Source organism: Macaca mulatta, chromosome 11 (genome assembly GCF_049350105.2).
Source record: "Macaca mulatta isolate MMU2019108-1 chromosome 11, T2T-MMU8v2.0, whole genome shotgun sequence".
In the NCBI taxonomy this organism is placed as follows: Eukaryota; Metazoa; Chordata; class Mammalia; order Primates; family Cercopithecidae; genus Macaca; species Macaca mulatta.
This window is the reverse complement of record NC_133416.1, coordinates 30,068,525-30,088,482: the sequence shown is the minus strand read 5'-3', so window position 1 is coordinate 30,088,482 and position 19,958 is coordinate 30,068,525. Positions and strand designations below refer to the sequence as shown.

The following is a 19,958-nucleotide window of genomic DNA, read 5'->3' as shown; positions in this document are numbered from 1 at the left end:
GAAATAAAATAAGCAAACTTAGAACCAGTAGGGACATCAGATGTCAATTCTAGGACCGAAGACGGAGGCCCACAAAACTTGAGGTGGATAACATAAATGAGGATCTAGGTTTTCTGACTCTCAGTTCAGAGATTTTTCAACACACAACAGAGCTCAACAACTGTTGATTGTGGTTGTTAACATTATTATGAAAAATAGGTAACATTTAATATGTTCTTAAAAATATGAACCTGTGGAATGATACAAGCATGGCTGAACTTTCAATTCTTTTTCTTTTATTGGGATTTCTGAAATTTTATACAGTAAACATATACTGTCTTTGTGATTTAAAAATAGTTTCAATCTAAGAACTTAGTATATTGTTGTGATATTTCAACTGTTCTACAAAATAAAAAAGGTTGGAAAGCTTCATAATTCACTTCATAAAGATGGTACAGGCCAGGTGCCGTGGCTCACATCTGTAATCCCAGCACTCTGGGAGGCCAAGGAGGGCAGAATGCTTGAGGTCAGGAGTTCGAGACCAGCCTGGCCAACATGGTGAAACCCCATCTCTAGTAAAAATACAAAAATTAGCTGGATGTGGTGGAGCATTCCTATAATCCCAGCTCCTTGGGAGGCTGAAGCAGGAGAATCACTTGAACCATGGGGGCGGAGGCTGCAGTGAGCCAAGATTGTGCCACTGGACTCCAGCCTGGGCAACAGAGCGAGACTCTCTCTCTCAAAAAAAAAATTATATTAAATTTTTAAAAATGGTATAACCCTGATACTGAAACGCAGCAAAGAAAGAAAACTACAAATCAATCAACAATATCACTGAGGAAAATGGAAAATTATAGAAATCAATCAACAATATCACTGAGGAAAATGGAAAATTATAGAAAATTATAGAAATTAAAGGAAAATCTTTAATTATAGAAATTAAAGATTGTTTATTTGCTAGTATATAATGTAAAAATGGTTGCATAGATTTTCAACAAATTTCTTTAGTGTACTTCGAATATTCTGGCTTAAAATACAGGCTACAGAGAGTATAAAAGTTAATATTTTGAGGGTCCCAGGAGGCACCTCAAAGAGGTAGTAGTCACCCTCCAGACCAATCAAAAGCACATCAGTCAGGGCTCCTTGGAGAAATGTTGATTCTAGGAATGGGACAGGGAAAGAGCCCAGAGCACTTTGTAGTGCCAGAAAGTAAGTAATTGCTTAAAATACAAATGATGGGAGCATGGCAAAGGAACAGAAGAGCCAGTGGAAAGAGTTCCCAATGGTTAAACTCAGAACAATTTGAGCAAAAAAACATGTTTTATTGGATTATGACGCATAGTATAAAATAAATACCCATGAGTCCATACTGATATAAATGATTAAATAAATAGGGAGGAACAAACAAATTTGCCATATAAAAGGACTGTAAATAATTTATGTGACATTTCCTTCTCCAAGAAGTGGAGCATACCTCCTGATCCTTAAGTGTGGGCTCTGCATTGTAAAACTTTCTTCTAAAGAGTACAGTATGGAAAAGAGGGGAGGAAGTATAATTTTATGGTGAAGAAAATGGACAAGTACTACCTCAGCCAGGTATCAAGATTAGCATCATCACTGACAAATCATGGCCAGCACAGTGACTCACTGTCTGTAATCCCAGCACTTTGGGAGGCTGAGGCGGGACGATCACTTGAGCCCAGGAGTTCGAGACCAGCCCTGGCAACATGGCAAAACCTCATCTCTGCAAAAAACACAAAAACTAGCTAGCCGTGGTGTCTTGTGCTTGCAGTCCCAGCTACTGGGGAAACAAAGGTGGGAGGATCACCAGAGCCTGGGAAGGTCGAAGCTGCAGTGAGCCGTGACTGTGCCACTGCACTCCAGCCTAAGTGACAGAATGAGACCCTGTCTCAAAAAAACAAACAAAACAAATCATCTTAATAGCCTATACTCTTGATATGATGTGACAAGAATGGCACTTTACTTCTGGGGTTTTTCTCCCCAAACACACAACAAGTTGAAAGACATTCTACCAAATATATAACTAGTACTCCTCAAAACTGTTAAGGTCATCAAAAACAAGTCAAGTCTGAGAAACATCACACCCAAGAGAAACCTAAGAAGTTATGATGACTAAATGTAACGTAGTAAACTGGATGGGATTCTAGAACAGAAAAAGCGTGTTAGGAAAAAAACTAAGAAAATCTGAACAAAGTAGGGACTTCAGTAACAATAAATTCAATATTGATTCAGTATCAATATTAATTCACTAGTTGTGACAAATATACCATAGTATATTTTAAGATGTTTACAACAGGGGAACCTAGGTCTGAAATATAGAGGATTCTCTACTATTCTTGGAACCTTTCTGCAAATTAACCCTTTCTGCAAATTAAAAACTAAAATAAAAAGTTTAATTTTTAAAAAGTGTATCAGGTAACTGCTCCATGACTGCTGTGTGAAAAAGATACGCCATGTGTACCAAATTTCTTTGACAAAGGAAACAAACAGTGGTTTCAAATACTAAATTAGAAGTTCCTAGGACAGACCCTTGGAAGTGCAATGGCACGTGGCGTGATCCAGGTGAGTAACAGCAGGATCTCATATTTCTCCAGAGCAATACGGCATCTGAACAAATGATCCTAAGTAAAATTCTAGCACAGCAAATCAGTGGTAGAATAAAAGAATGATACACCATGAACTGACCAGGATTCAGAAATGCATCAGTATACTGAAAACCTATTAATGTAATTTATGACTTCAATAATTCAAAGGAGGTAATTTCATAAATGCTAGTAATCTAAGAATAGGATACACCATTAACATAATAAACATTATATTATCTCACCGAAATCATACCTCATACCTGAGGTTAAACACTAGAGGCAAAGACAAAGTATGGAACAGCATAAGGGACTACAGAAATGTGATTTCAGAAATTTTATCTAATGCAGAAGACAAAAAGAAAAAACAAGCTATGGATACTTGAAAAGGGGAATTAAAACTACCATTATTTATTGATTATTTCTTGAGAAACTTCTGAAAGAATCAACTGAGAAGTCCTAGCATCCAGATTATGGTCTGTAAACACCATTGTCCAATGGCAGGTGTTAGGGCTCCTTGAGAAATGGCTGATTCCAGGTCCGGAATAAGAAATTTATAAAAATGAGCCTGAACCATCTTGTGTCAAAATACAAAGAAACTTTCAAATGCTAATGGATTGTAACAAAAGGACACAGGAACCAATTTAAAAGAGTTCCCACTGGCCAAAGTTAAGATAGATATACTTCAAGGATCAAAAAGGATAATGATTTTGCTTGACATCCACCCACAGATTACTTGTTCAAGGGAAAAGCAAAACAACAAAAATCTTCACAAAGGAATGATTAGGTTGTCAGCTTCTTAGCCAAGTGCTCAATTTCAGCATACCAAGAATGAGGCAACCAGACTTTACGTGCCCCTGATGCAATATAAAATACATGGCATTATCTATAAAATATTCTGGCCAAACATATTTAACTGGAATCTTATCAGTCCTTTAAATCTAACGTCCAGGTTATGTGAAATACAGGAGATAAAGAAATATGGTAAATGACATCCAGATGCAATGGGGCCAATTCAGAAGGTAGGAAATGTTACAGGATAAAATACCTGCCTCTTTAACCAGTCAAATTCATCAGGAAGAAGGGAGGGAGGTGGAGTTGTTGGCCATTCCAGATGACATAAGATACATCATTATCAAATACAATGGTCTTTGACGGGATTCTGGTTTAAATAAAAGAGCTTAATAAATACCATTTTGTAAGGCAATAGGGGAAATTTGAGTGTGGGGTAGATATTTTAGATAATATTTGGGAATTACTGACAATTTTGTTACCTGTGTTAATAGTATTAGAATTAAATAGGAAACATCTGAATTCTTAGAGATAACACACTGAAATATTTTAGTGTGAAACATTAGGTGTCAGAAATGTTAAGGTACTTAGATGTGTATGTATGTGTATGAAGCAAATTTGTCAAAATATTAATTACCAAACCAAGATGCCATGTGCATGGGTATTTATTATATTAGCCTCTTTCTACTTGTCCATACATTTGAAAATTTTCATAATAAAAAATTTAAAAAAGAGAATTTGGTAAAGTAGCCAAATGAAAAGTTAAAAGGTAACTATATGACTTTGATAAGGGTGCCAAGACCATTCAAAGGGGAAAAAATAGTCTTTTCAAAAATGGTACTGGATCAACATGCAAAAGGAATGCAAAAGAATGAAGCTGGACCCTGGCTTCACACCATATGCAGTTAGCCCTTTGTCTGCACGGGTTCCACATTTGTGGATTCAACCAACCATGGACTGAAAATATTCAGAAAAAATAACAATACAACAATTTTTAAAATACACATTCTTAAAATACAGTATAACAACTATTTACATAGCATTTACATTGTATTAAGCATTATAAGTAATCTAGAAATGACTTTAAGTATATAGGAGGACGTACTAGGTTATATTCAACATTCAAATACTATGCCATTTTACATCAGGGACTTGGGCATCTGCAGATCTAAGCATCTGCAAGCGGTCTTGGAACCGATACCAAACAGATACTGAGGAACAACTGTATGATAATTAACAAACAATAGGTCATAGATCTAAATGTAAGAGCTAAAACTATAAAACTCTTAGGAAAAAACACAAGAGTGAATCTTTATGACCTTGAATAAGACAATGATTTCTTAGTCATGCGCCACTTAACAATATTTTTTGACAAAGACATGGCTAGGTGATTTTGTCATGTACAAACATCATTGCCTACTTACACAATCCAATGTGGTACGGCCTACTACAAACCCAGACTACATGGTATAGTCAATTGCTCCTCGGCTACAAACCTGTGCAGCATGTTACTGTACTAAATACTGTAACAATTGTAACACAATTGTACTTGTGTATTTAAACATATCTAAACATAGAAAAAGTGCAGTGAAAATACAGTCTTATAATCTCTTGGGACCACTGTTGTGTATGTGTTTATCATTGACCAAAACATCATTATGCAGCATATGACTTACATAAATTGGACTTCATCAAAATTAAAACTTCTGTGCTTAAAAAAGGACACCATCAAGAAAGTAAGAGGACAACCCTTTATTAGAAAAACATTTTTCTAATAAAGAAAACCACTAAAAAGCCTAAAGGTTCCATAATACAGATAAATTATGGTAGATCTATATTATGAAATTATTTGTATATCACTTCAGTCTCAGAAAAAAAGCTAAGTTTGAAGTGATCAACATTACACCCACCAGATTCAAACACTGTCTTGGTACATAACAGTCTCTCATTTATACGTTATTCTACGTAGCCATTAAAATTAAATTAGGTTGGGTGCAGTGGTTCACACCTGTAATTCCAGTGCTTTGGGAGGCAGAAGTGGGAAGATCACCTGAGCCCAGGAGTTCAAGAACAGCTGGGCAACAAAGTGAGACCCCGTATCTACAAAAAATGTAGGAAAATGGGCTAGGCACAGTGTCTCACACCTGTAGCCCCAGCCACTTTGGAGGCTGAGGCAGGACAATTGAGCCCAGGAATTGGAGGCCACATTGAGCTATGTTAGTGCCACTGCTCTCTGCCCGTCAGATTCCATCTCAAAAAAATTCAAATTAAAATTAAAGAATGTTTAATATTATTGGGAAATGGTTAATTCTTGTTAAGTAAGAGACTGCTGAACACATACGGTATCATCCTATTAATATACACACAGGCAGGCTGTATGTACTAAAATGAGCTACTATAGTTAACAGTGGTTACAAATGATAGATTTATGGGCAATTTTATAATTTTTTTTTTTTTGAGACAGAATCTTGCTCTGTCGCCCAGGCTGGAGTGTAGTGGCGCGATCTTGGCTCACTGCAACCTCTGCCTCCCGGATTGAAGCAATTCTCCTGCCTCAACCTCTAGAGTAGCTGGGATTACAGGTGCCCACCACTATGCCTGGCTAAATTTTGTATTTTTAGTAGAGACGGGGTTTCACCATGTTGGCCAGGCTGGTCTCGAATTCCTGACCTCAGGTGATCCACCTGCCTCGGCCTCCCAAAGTGCTGGGATTACAGGCATGAGCCACCGTGCCTGGCGTATAATTTAAAACTTGTATTTTCCAAAATTTCTGTGATAAATATTACAGTTTTATAATCACACATATCAAGTACATTTTTTTTTCTTTTCTTTAGAGATAGGTTCTTGCTATGTTGCCCAGGCTGGTGTCAAATTCCTGGGCTCAAGCAATTCTCCCACCTTGGCCTCCCAAAGTGCTGGGATTACAGGCATGAGCCACTGTGCCAGCCACCAAAGACATCTTTAAATAATGTATTATAATGATTCTTATTTAAAACAAAAAATGAAAAAAACTCTTACTCTTAAGACTACTACTCGTGCCCTGGGGTTCCGAATAGATGGTCCTGATGAAACATAATCAGTGCTGTCAATTTCAATTGGAAAATGCTTCTCACATTTCTCATCACTGTCCAGTGCGGCTGGCCACTCAGTGCAAAAATCTGAGAATAAAAGAAATAATTTCAATTACACTTTTGCAAGTAAATTCTCATTGTAATGCATACTACTAGACAATACCAAATTATTGAGATCATTGCCAGGTCACATGAAAGAACAGATTCTCTTCTGCACTTTACATATATACCATCATCCCTTATCCCTTTTCCTATTAGGTACATGCTAAATTAGGCAATTTAATCAGGGAATTCTTTGGATATTTCAGGTTTGATGGTAGTGGTATTTTCAGTTAAAAGGGAACTATGCCTTGATGGAAGCTGATTATAAGCTTTGCACATATCTGTTATTAGACAGTTTACTTCCTCCGTACCAACTAAAAGCAAACAGTTTATAGTACCCAGAGCATTACTGTTTTCAAAAAAAGTAACAGATAATATTAATTACTAAAGGTTACTAAAAATCAGCTGAAAGGAATTGAAAGCTCTCAAAGAGCCCTGAGAAGAAACTGAGATGGAGTTAACAGTCGTTTAGAAATCTGGCTGAATAGAACCTCAACTCAAACAGGTACAAAAGCCTAAGCCCTTAAATGGATTCTTGTAAGAACTGATATTTCTTCTGTGTGACTTCTATGTGCCAAGGGGGCTAAATGGAAAGAAGAAAGCTTTGTCCTCATATCTGGGCAAGACAGCATAGACAGGAAGTGGGATTGGGTCTGAGACCTAGGTCACAACAGGAGCTCCAAGCACTGTGAACATGCCTTCTTGTTATCTTCATAGCATGTTACCTTCATAACACAGAAGTATAAACTCAGGCCCTGAATAGGAAAAAAAAAAAAAAAAACTTAAAGGAAAAGAGGTAGCTCCCAGCCTCTTCCAGGTATCAGAGCTGATTTCATCTTGCCCTGTTTCAATCAAGTTAGCATGGCAGAGGACTTTCAGCTTGAGATGAAAATTTCTGGCACTATCAGGCTGTCCACAATGGAAATCTCATTTCTTACACAGCCTCACTCTATGAACAGCTAAAAGCAACTGGCTTTTTGGGTCAAACATATTAGACTGCATACATGCTTCCTCCAAAAAAGCACAACTGCAGAAGAGGCTGGTCATAATCACAGGCAGACGTGGGAGCTCTTGTAGGTGATAATCTAAGGGACAGTGAGAACTATTTTGCCAATAACATTTCCTTGGGCTAACAATTTTCTTATGCTAACAAATTAAATATAGTTCACTCCATTCCTTGAACACTGTTTAAAAGATCAATGCCCAGTCGTTTTGAGGGGAAAAAAGTATCTTTGCAATTAACATCATTTTAACATTTAAAAAATATGAACAGAACAAGATTGTTGAGGCTGAATTTCATTCCCATCATGAACTTATTCCAATATCCTGCACTACAAGATGCATCACTGCCAAGCACTTTGTAAGACAGACTAGTTTGGGGAATTTTGTGAGCTCTTGGGTTTGCACTGACTCTTTTTCTTTTCTTTTTTTAGAAACTATGAATAAGTTATTTCAATCACCAAATAATAATTACAGTTTTAAAATTAAATTACCTAAATTATATGTCTAAAAAAACACAGCCAAATGGAAAATAAGTAACAGATTCCTATTAGCCTTTACTCATCTGATAGGTAGAGCAATAGACGAGACTTTGGAAGACCTTGGTTTGTATTTAACTTCTGCCACTGATATTAAAGTTTTGGTAAATTACCTAACTTTCCTGTGCTTCAGATTTTCCATTTGCAAGTTAGATATAAAATCTGAACTGACCTACTTTGAAAGAAAACTGAGAAGAAGTACTTGAAAAGCCTTTGAGTTATTCGGAAGACGCAATCTAAATCCGGAGACTGGCAGCAAGTGCAAAGGAAAGATTAAGACACTCGTTTAAGTACTATAAAATAGAATGCCACTCTTCTGAATGTGCTGTATGAAAGTCTTTCACTTAATTTTTTTTAACTTATTTTTTATTTTTATGTGGTTTTGAGACAGGGTCTCACTCTGTTGTCCAGGCCCACCTCAGTCTCCAGAGTAGCTGGGACCACAGGCATGCACCATCACACTCCAGCTAATTTTTTAATATTTTTGTAGAGACATGATCTCACTATGTTGCTGAGGATGGTCTCAAACTCCTGGGATCAAGCAATCCTTTCTCTGTGGCCTCTCGAAATGCTGTGAAATTAAAAGCATGAGCTAACATGCCCTGTCAAAAGCCTTTCATCTAAAAATAAGGAAGTATTACAGAAATATTTTATTAAAATTACAAGTTTCTAGATTATAAACACACATTTAAAAAGAAGAAACACAGAATTTTTCACAGTGCAATGCCATTTGTTAACTGGCTTTACAGATGATCAAATAGTAATACATGACTTGTGCCAAACGGGACACAAATTTGTTATTTTATTTTATTTTTTTATTTTTTGGGACTGGGTCTCACTTTGTTACCCAGGCTGGAGTGCAATGGTGCGATCTGAGCTCACTGCCGCCTCAACCTCCTGGGTTCCAATCCTCCCGCCTCAGCCCCCAAGTAGCTGGGACTACAGGCACGTGCCACCACACCCAGCTAATTTTTTTGTATTTTTTGTAGAGATGGGGTTTCACCACATTGCTCAGGCTGGTCTTGAACTCCTGAGCTCAAGCAATCCACCCAACTCATTCTCCCAAAGTGCGAGCATTACAGGTGTGAGCCACCATGCCCAGCCTGGGACACAAATTTGGAAGTGATCAGTTTTAGTCTAATTCCAGGCACAAATGCATATAGAAACACATACTCTAAAGGGATAGAAAAGCATCCCAATGTCCCAAAAGACCAAATAAATGAAAGGAAACATATTTTTCCTCCCTCATTTCAAGAGTAAGGTTATTATTCCTATGTTTCAGGACCTCTTTATATAGTCTTCCTTATATTTTTAAATGGAAGGCCCTTTGAAAAGCTCAAATTTAATCATAATTATGTTTACCACTCCACATCTCCTTCCCAGCATAATCAAGATACTTGTGAAGTGTTTCTAGGTTTCATATTCTTTCCTGAAAAGCCTTAATAAGTATACTGAGCATGTATATACAACACCTTTAAATCAGTATGAGTATATTAAGACTTTATCCACAGGCACCAACTCCTGAATTAATCTAATCAATCATAACTATCAATGAGAACTTAAATTGGAATATGTACATAATTATAAAAACATACACAAAACCATGAGTTAAAAAATGTTATTTGCCTTTACCTCCATGCATGCAGAAAGGAGAAGGAGAAGTAGTAATGTAAGTACATGAAATCTATGTTTATACCTAGGAATCAATAGGTTTTCAAAATCAAGAAATCCAGAACTGAAGGTATAATCATAGTCCAGTGATTACTTGTTATTTTATAAATACACATACACACTACAGAGAGTATGTAAGTATATATAAATATATATACTACATATAGAGTATTTATTATAAATAAAAGCATATATACATAAATAAATGAGGGGCTGGTAAAGAAAGCACATAAGGCTAGTGCTTTTTCATCATAAACTCTTTTACTATTTGATTTACCACATGCATGTGTCATCCATTTTTTAAAATTTTCAATAATTTCTTCAAGATAATTCTTCTCTGCGAAGTATCTGCAACATTTACTTCAGTCTTCTTAAGTGCATGTTTGTTTTCTTTTTTTTTGAGATGGAGTTTCCCTCTTCTTGCTCAGGCTGGAGTGCAATGGCGCGATCTCAGCTTACCATAATCTCTGCGCTCTCCCGGGTTCAAGCGATTCTCCTGCTTCAGCCTCCAGAGTAGCTGGGATTACAGGTGCCTGCCACCATGCAGGGCTAATTTTTTTGTATTTTTAGTAGAGACAGGGTTTCACCATGTTGGCCAGGCTGGTCTCGAAATCCTAACCTCAGCGGATCTGCCCACCTCAGCCTCCCAAACACCTGCTCGGATTACAGGTATGAGCCACCATGCCCAGCCTTATGTGCATGTTTTCTAAAACTCAACAGTAAGTCCCTAACCTACCTGTGAACAAGGATCATGGTTTCTCATTATTATTCCTAATACCTTGTAGTAGTTAGCAAAAACAATTTGCAGACTTGACATGTAACAATTCACTGAAAACAACTTAATATAAGGCTATACAGTATATTAGAAAAGAGATTCTTAAATTTATGTTCAAAGTCAATATAAAGTTCATATAAGAAAATAACCACTTACCTTTAAGGGCTTCACAGTGCTTTTTAATTGCTACAGGAGTCAAATGCAGAAAATTGGGAATCTTAAATAGAGAAATTCAAAGGATAAATTAGCTAAATGTCTTAAAAACATGAAAAAGATAGTTTTCTGGTAAAACTAAATCACAGGCCCAGTAAAACATGCAGTAAATAAATTCTGGTTTTTTACAATAGTGATTTTCTGTCACAGATGTTGTCAATTCAAGAAATACATTTCTTAAAATATAAATTCAGTACCAAGTAATTTACAGTGATACCTGGGTTTGTCTTCAGATCATATAAATCTTTTGTCTTTTACCAAGCATCTTATAATGACAATCATAATGAAAAAAACTAAACATCGTTTTATACTATTCTTCCTGCCACAAATCTACAGGTATACATGTATATTTCCTTTATAAAACTGAAAGGACTTAAGGACATAGATCATTGTTTGTTTTTTTGTTTTTCTTTTTTTTGAGACAGGGTCTCGCTCTGTCACCCAGGTTGGAGTGCAGTGGCACAATCTCAGCTCACTGTAACCTCTGCCTCCCAGGCTCAAGCAATTCTCTTCCCTCAGCCTCCCAAGTAGCTGGGATTACAGGCATGTGCCATCATGCCCTGCTAATTTTTGTATTTTCAGTAGAGACAGGGTTTCACCATGTTGCCTAGGCTGGTCTCAAACTCCTGGCCTCAAGTGACCCGCCCGCCTTGGTCTCCCAAAGTGCTGGGATTATAGGTGTGAGCCACTGTGCCCGGCCAGGATATGGATCATTGTTTAATCATCCCAAGTCCCCTGGACTGCATAGCATGACAGTATTTCCACTTTGTACATAAGAAACATTTTATGAACTAATAAGTGAAGCTAGCAAATCATAACTGGATAGTTTAATGAAGTTAGGAATATATTTATGATGACATATTAAAAGGCTAATGAATCATTCACAGTGTGAATGAAAATTCAGGAAAGGTCAGAGATTTGATTCCTTCAAATAAATAATTAGCATTTATTAGGTCATTTCTTGAATAATGTTAAACATCTAAAAGAGCTTAAAGGCTCATTTGGAAAGAAAGTGTAAACAAGTCGAAAGTTACTCAAGAACTATGCCAGGTATCTTGAGGGCTCATCAGAAAATGTTTTTTGTTCTTGAGACGGAGTCTCGGGCTGTTGCAGTGGCGCAATCTCGGCTCACTGCAACCTCCGCCCCCTGGGTTCAAGTGATTCTCCTGCCTCAGCCTCCCGAGTAGCTGGGATTACAGGCATGCGCCACTACACTTGGCTAATTTTTTTGTAGTTTTAGTAGAAATGGGGTTTTGCTATGTTGGCCAGGCTGGTGTCCAACTCCTGACTTCAAGTGATCCACCTGCCTTGGCTTCCCAAAGTACTGGGATTACAGGTGTGAACCACCACACCTGGCCAGAAAATAATGTTTTAATCAAGAGAAAATAGGCACTGAAAACTGGGATTTGGGGATAGGCAGCTTCATTTACTGTACTTTTTGGTTTTTTCCTTTTTATACATTTTAAAAATTATAAACTCTAGTGTTGAGGGGCTACTTTTAATAGATCACAGTGACAGACTTTTATTTTTGAAACATGAACGTATAAACCTCAAAAATCATAAAAGGAAAAAATAACAGACAATTTGCATGGACTTACATAGGCACAGTTCCATGCACTTTGCATATGTTAGCTCAGTTAATAAGCTTATTCAATGACACCATCACTACAAATAAATGGCATGCATTAAATGTTTGGATTTTTATGTTTATTAAAATGTCATTTACAACCATTAGCATTATTGCAAATATACTGCTACTCTCTCACCCAGTAATTCTCCAAAGATCTCTTTGAACAAAATTCTCTTCTTTTATTCAAAGAAAACATTTGTTTTCCTTGATGTACGCTTTCTTGTGTCTTCACATTCCTATTTCTAAATTTCATTTCCCGTCTCCAGCAACAGAGTACCCGTTCTCCCTGTTCCCATCACCTTTTAGCAAACTTTTGTTTTTCAAAGACTCTCATCTAATGGAAAACAGTTCATTTTCCTTTGTATAACTTTCATCGTATTTAAGAAACCATCTAAGACATGCATTCCCAGACTAAGCATTTATATTTTCTTTAAAACACCCATCATAATTATACATGCTATCAAAGCATTTACCTTAACCTATTTTGCTTTAAGCAATAAAGTTAAATTTGGTAGACTATAATAATAATACTAAATAATATTCTACCTTTATAGACAGAAAAAATTTAAATTTTTTTTTTTTGAGACGGAGTCTTGCTGTGTCGCCTAGGCTGGAGTGCGGTGGCACGATCTCGGCTCACTGCAAGCTCTGCCTCCCGGGTTCACGCCATTCTCCTGCCTCAGCCTCCCAAGTAGCTGGGACTACAGGGGGCCCCGCCACCTCGCCCAGCTAATTTTTTGTATTTTGAGTAGAGACGGGGTTTCGCCGTATTATTCAGGATTGTCTCGATCTCCTGACCTCGTGATCCCCCCACCTCAGCCTCCCAAAGTGCTGGAATTACAGGTGTGAGCTGCCATGCCCGGCCCCTCTTTTTAAACTGGAAGTTTTACCTCCCAATTCTCAATCTCAAACTAGGTTATTTCATTTTTCTTAATTCCACTGGTAAGATGCAATATAGAAAAGATATGATAGGCTGGGTGTGGTGGCTCACACCTGTAATCCCAGCACTTTGGGAGGTTGAGGAAGGCATATCTCTTGAGCCCAGGAGTTCGAGACCAGCTTGGGCAACACAGTGACCCCCGTCTCCAAAAAGAAGAGATACAATAGAAAAAGGTCACAAGGGAAGCCACAAGATTGACTAATTACATTCTTTTTTTTTTTTTTTTTCCTGAGACAGAGTCTCACTCTATTGCCCAGCCTGGAGTGCAGTGGCACCATCTCGGCTCACTGCAACCTCCACTGCCTGGGTTCAAGCAATTCTCCTTCCTCAGCCTCCCAAGTAGCTGGGATTACAGGCGCCCACCACCACGTCTGGCTAATTTTTTATGTGTTTTTAGTAGAGACGGGGTTTCACCATGTTGGCCAGGTTGGTCTTGAACTCCTGACCTCAAGTAATCTGCCCACCTCGGCCTCCCAAAGTGCTAGGATTACGGGTATGAGCCACCGCGCCCAGGCAAGTAATTACATTATTGAATGCCTAGGATTCTTTGAGTATCCTTTACCACTGATAATCAAAATCAACACCTATTATTATCTGGTGTTGTATAATAATATACCTATTATATTATTTTAAACAATTTTAATTAAAATACAGTAAGCTGCTATACACTGAACATTGAAGCATAAGAGAGTAGAAAGGGGGTAAGATCAGCATTTATTTCTATGTAAGTCTGAGTCAATGAATCAGCAATTTGTCTTACCTTTAAAAGTTCTAGATTTCCCTCCTTTGCCATGGGCATGCCCCTTTTTACTGGATAACCCATTCGAACAGGAAGAGGTACTGCAGAGGGTTTAAATGGTGCTGCAACTGGGTAAACACTAGGCCAGTCCTGGTCAACAGCCATTTTCTCTGTCCTAGGAGGTAGTGCCTAAGAAATATAAAATCATTTAGTATTTTAAATATAAAAACATTCTTTAATTTTTAAAGAATTTTAATTTTAAAGCAAAAAGCTACAATTATAAGAAATAGAGGCAAAATTGCAACATATGTAAAATCTGACCTCCCACAAAGCTGCTGCTGTCCAAATTTTAAAAACACTAAATATAGCTAAATATCTCTGCACTGTTTCTTCACACCCTCTGGTAAGGGTCCCCTTTAATATCACATTTTCTTCCCTAAAAATTTCTTTAGACTTTCAGCAAAAATTTTTTCATTTGGCTTATGAAAGGGTGAATTAACAATACATTTTGAAATAATTTTTCAAACTTCTTTGATGGAAATCAGTAGCACGAGGGGACATTAAGTACTTAGAAGTAAAAAGAAAAAGAAAAAATAATTAGGGTTAAACTGATTGAATAAATACATAATGAAAAATTATATGTCTCCTAGGCCCAGAGAAAAACTAGTACTCGATAGCTTAGTCAATCACATTAACATTTATTTTTCATGGCATCAAATACTAGGGGATGGCCCACATACAAAAGTAGGGTTTATAGTGGCAAAATTCAGCCAGGCCCCACCTACACAATATCAAAACCAGTGTAGTCGATGTCCTAGAAGCAGGTAATAGTCCTGAGGAAATGACTGCTCTTGATTATTGTAATTTGATACCATTTAACTTCCAACGAATGTGTCTTTGTTCTGACACTATGCTGACCAACTGACCTTATAGTTTAGATTCCTCCACAGAAGTAAGGAATCCAAATGTCCACACAGTGAGACTAAACTAGTCAGAATATGGCCAGGCGCAGTGGCTCACCCCTGTAATCCCAGCATTTTAGGAGGCCTGAGGCGGGTGGATCACCTGAGGTCAGGAGTTCAAGACCAGCCTGACCAACATGGTGAAAACCCCTCTCTACTAAAAATACAAAAATTAGCCGGGCATTGAGGTACGTGCCTGAAGTCCCAGCTACTTGGGAAGCTGAGGCACGAGAATCACTTGAACCTGGGAGGCGGAGGTACCAGTGAGCCGAGATTGCACCACTGCACTCCAGCCTGGGCAACAGGAGTGAAACTCCGTCTCGAATAAACAATAATAAATAAACAAACTAGTTATATTAATGCATAAGTCCCAGGCTGCAGGACTTAAGATAGCATTAGAAATTGTTCCACATTCTGGTTTATACACCTGTTTCCTGGGAGTTCCTCAGTAAGTTGACCTCTCAAAGATGATCTATTCTCTGGGTACTGACAAAAAACAAAGACTAACTTCTCTCAGGGCTATGGTAATCATCCAGTAAACATGACCTTGTGAAGTCTTCTCTGGCAACACCCTTCTGCCTTATAATGAGCACGTGCCTCATTTTAGAACTCTAGAAACCATTAAGATGGTAGAGTATATGAACTTTTTACCTTTCTTCTTGGAGGCCTTTCATTTCTGGATGTTCCTTCTTCTGTACGTAAAAGAACACAATAAAGGGAATTTTATCATGTCAAGTTAGTTGTTCAACATCAATCATGATCCCATTATTCTAACACAATTTAAGGTATTCTGTAACATAACAATGAAACAACTTTTTTTTTTTTTTTTTTTTTTTTGGTAAGCTCAGGGACCAAAATCATCTTAATGAAGACTAAAAACTGGAAACAGAGGGAGTGTTGGCGTGTCGCCCAGGTTGGATTGCAGTGGTGTGATCTCAGCTCACTGCAACCTCTACCTCCCGGGTTCAAGTGATTCTCCTGCCTCAGTCTCCTGAGTAGCTGGCACTACTGGTATACCCCACCATACCCGGCTAACTTTTGTATTTTTAGTAGAGATGCAGTTTCACCATGTTGGCCATGCTGGTCTCAAACTGCTGACCTCAAGTGATCCACCTGCCTCAGCCTGCCAAAGTGCAGTGGGCAGGTGTGAGCCACCATGCCCAGCCCCAGTAAGGAAAATTCTATAGTTATTTGAATTGCCAATACAGTGAATTCATCATCTAAAAAATGACTCTTACAGAGTCTGTCAAGTAAGACAACTTTTTAACAAATAATTTCAATTAAGCGATAAATATTATGAACACATATAGCAGGGAACTAAACCTAGTCAATTAGTTGGTGTGATGGTGAATTTTTTCTTTTTTATTTTTTGAGACAAGGTCATCTCATTCTCACCCAGGCTGGAGTCCAGTGGTGCCATTTCGGCTCACTGCAGCCTCGAACTACCATGGTCAAGTCAATCCTTCCACCTCAGCCACCCAAGTAGCTAGGACTAAAAGCATGAGCACACCTGGCTAATTCTTGTAGAGACAGTGTTTCGCCATGTTGCCAGGCTGGTCTCAAGCTCCTGAGCTCCAGCGATCCACCCATCTTGGCCTGCCAAAGTGCTGGGATTATAGGGGTGAGTCACCATGCCCAGCCATGATAGTTAAGTTTAGGTGTCAATTTGACTGCATTGAGGAATACATAGACATGTGGTAAAGCATTTATTTCTGGGCATGTCTGTGGGGATGTTTCCAGCAGAGACACACACGTGAGTCAGTGGACTGAGTGAGGAATACCTGCTCTCAATGTGGGTGGGCATCATTCAATCAGCTGAGGGCACAGAGAGAACAAAAAGGCAGACGAAAGAAGAACATCTTCTCTCTCTCTCTCTTCTGGACCTGGGACACTCTTCCCCAGCCCCTGGACATCAGAACTCCAGGTGCCCCAGCTTTTGGACTCCAGGAACTTGCACAAGCAGCCCCCTGAGTTCTTAGGCCTTCAGCTTTGGCCTGAAAATTACATGGCTTCCCTGGTTCTGAGGCTTCTGGATTTGGACTGACATGGGCTTCCAGCTTGCAGACAGCCTATTGTGAGGTGAGTTAATTCCCCTAAAAACTCCGCTGTCACATGTCTATATATCTACATCTACATCTATCCTATCCTACATCTACGTTCTGTCTCTCTGGAAAACCCCAATACAGTTGGGGAAAATCTCCCTGAGAAAGTGCACTTTAAGCTAAAACCTGAAAGATGAGCAGGACATAGCCATGCAGACAAGCAGGTGAGAAAAAGTGTTTTGACAGAGCGAGAGCACATGGAAAATCAAAGTGAACAAATTCAATATGGCTGAAGTTTAAGAACAGAACAGAGAGACAGAGAGAAAAGAGGCTGAAGACACTTAACAAGCTTCTTAACTATAATGCATCCTTGGCAAAGCTTTTTTTCTTTTTTTGAGATAGGGTCTCACTCCCGTCACCCAGGCCGGAGGACAGTGGTGCGATTACAGCTCACTGTAGTCTCAACTTCCCAGGCTCAGGTGGTTTTCCCACTTCAGCCTCTGGAGTAGCTGGAACTACAGGCATGTGCCACCACAGTCTGGCTAATTTGTATTTCCAGTAGACACGAGGTTCCACCATGTTGCCCAAGCTGGTCTCCTGGGCTCAAGGGATCCACATGCCTCCACCTCCCACAGTGCTGGGATTACAGGAATGAGCCACCATGCTCAGCCCCTTGGCAGGGCTTTTGATTTTCTTCTTCCAGTCTTCCCAACTCGTGTAAATGGAATCATTTACAATTGCTAGGACATCCAATTGCTCAGGACAAAAATATAACAGGATTTTTTTGAGACTTGTCCTCAAGCCCCACATCAAATCCATCAGTAAATCCTACAAACTTTACCTTCAAAATATATTGCAAATACAACCACACCCCCTTCTCCACTATTACTTTAATCCAAGTCACTATCATCTCATTTTGACTACTACAACAGCCTCCAAACATGTCTTTGGCTTCCACTCTTACCCCAGTAAAGCAGCCAGTGATCTTTTAAAAATGTAAATCACGTTATATCAGTTCCCTGTTCAAAGCCTTCTGATATAAAACCCAAGCCAAAAATCCAAATGAAATGTCTACAAACTCTGGAGAGATCAGGTCATTATTTAACTAACTCTCTGACGTCTTATACTACCGCTCTCTCCTCTACTCACACTTAGCTCCTGCCATGTTGTCCTTCTTCCGTTCCTTGATCACACCCCTCAGCTTGTTCTCAACTTTTGGCCTTTGCACTTATAGGTCCCCATGCCCCAAAGGCTCTTTCCCCAGATCTCTGCATGGCTTGGGGCCCTGTTCAAATGTCACTTCCTCAGAAAGATCTTTCCTGACTACCCTATGGCCACTACTCCCCACAAATCCATCATTCTCAATACTCTGCTTTATTTTTCTTCATAGCATTAAACCCTATCTGACATCTTATTTAGTTGTTTGGTTGTTTATACTCTTGACTTCCCCACCTTGCTGTATCCCCGGTGAGTGTCCAGAACACTGCATAGTATGCAATAGGTGTTAAATATTCCAAGAGTGAAAGAATGAAAAATTAAAAACAGACAAATATTAGACCTATTAAGAGCCAGTATTTAGGATTAATGAATTTATACTTTATCTGAAAACAATGGGTAGATCTTGAACATGGGAACAGCAAGACAAGATCTAAGTTCTGAAAACCTCATTTGGCTGTTGTGAGAATTCAATGTAGGAGAGAGCAAGAAGGGAAACAGGAAACGGAAAAGAAACTTGTAGAAATGAGATGGCCATCGGAACTAGATAGTTGGTAGTATAAGGAGAGTAAAGTAGAGATATAACAGGAAATAGCACAGGTAGAATCCGCTGATTGATTAGACTCACTCCAGCCATACTTCTATCACAGCGCCTCTCACTCTACACAGCACTTCTCCGTTAATAAATCTGTATTTTCCACTAGACTCCTCCGGGGTAATCACGCTATCAAGCATCCTTATAATCTCTGTTAAATGCAGGTCATCAACGCCTGTTGAATGAAGGCCGCCCATTTGGTTGCCTGGAATTCAGAGCAGCAATTTGTCCTAGCACAACCGTATGACTCTCTTAATGTTTGGGGAAATCCACAGTTCATCACTGCCGAAGCCGGATAAGCAATACAGAGCACCAGTAACCTGTGCCAGGGACTGCGGGCGGGGGCAACACAGGAGCAGGTCACGGGGAAGAGGGATGTAAGCTTTCTGAGCAAACGCCCAGAGCACCCAGGGCAGAAACAGGCGACTAGGAGCCGGGCAACGCCGGCGCAGAGCACAGACCTACGTCCACGGCTTTCCTACCAGACCCGCCTGGCAGCTGACGCACCGGCCTCCCTCGCGCGGCGCTGGCTCAGCCACCGCGGCACCCTTCATGGGGCCGGTATTCCGCTCTTGCACCTCTCCCAAAGCCCGGAGAAGACGAGACAGACACTCACGCAGGCCACGTGTCGAGACCGGAGTGACCGGGGACACGGCGGTGGAGAATGCACGCAGAGTCCTTGCTCTCGACCGCAGAGACACCCATGGCGGGAGCGCGGCGGCCGCCATGACTGCGTGTACGGCAAGCCGGAGGGGACAAGCGCCGTTCAGCGTCAGGGGCGTGCCTGGGGCGACTAAACACAGGCTTCCTGGGCTGGCACCGCATTAGGCTGGAGAAACAGGAAACACGTGGGTCTGCGCACACAGAGCCGAGTCAAATGTGCAGGAAGATACCCCCAAACTGAAAGAAGTAATGAAAAGAAAACAAAAAAGTCCTTAAAACTCGAGTGAATCAGTTCGTAGAGAATTGCAGATAAGGACCATAGGGATGGGGGTTGCGGCTCACTGAAGGCAGGTGTGGTCTGGGTGGAACCTCAGATGATCCAAGAGTCAGGCAGTCTACCCGAGGGACTCCTAGTTCTTTATAATTGC

General features: G+C 39.5%; 1 protein-coding gene across 2 annotated transcripts in view; it reads right to left on the bottom strand.

Annotated features, from left to right (window-relative positions):
* The window catches only part of MRPS35 (mitochondrial ribosomal protein S35), a 42,057-nt gene extending 22,426 nt beyond the window's left edge, over nt 1-19,631 (bottom strand). Inside the window, 5 exon segments of one of the 2 annotated variants that reach the window (NM_001194252.3) lie at nt 6,393-6,532; nt 10,688-10,748; nt 14,075-14,242; nt 15,667-15,707; nt 19,484-19,631. In NM_001194252.3, coding sequence (NP_001181181.1) covers nt 6,393-6,532; nt 10,688-10,748; nt 14,075-14,242; nt 15,667-15,707; nt 19,484-19,595 — 522 coding nt within the window. In that variant the 5' untranslated portion in view covers nt 19,596-19,631. 2 annotated transcript variants of the gene reach the window in all.
* Between the last annotated feature and the right edge of the window lie 327 nt (nt 19,632-19,958).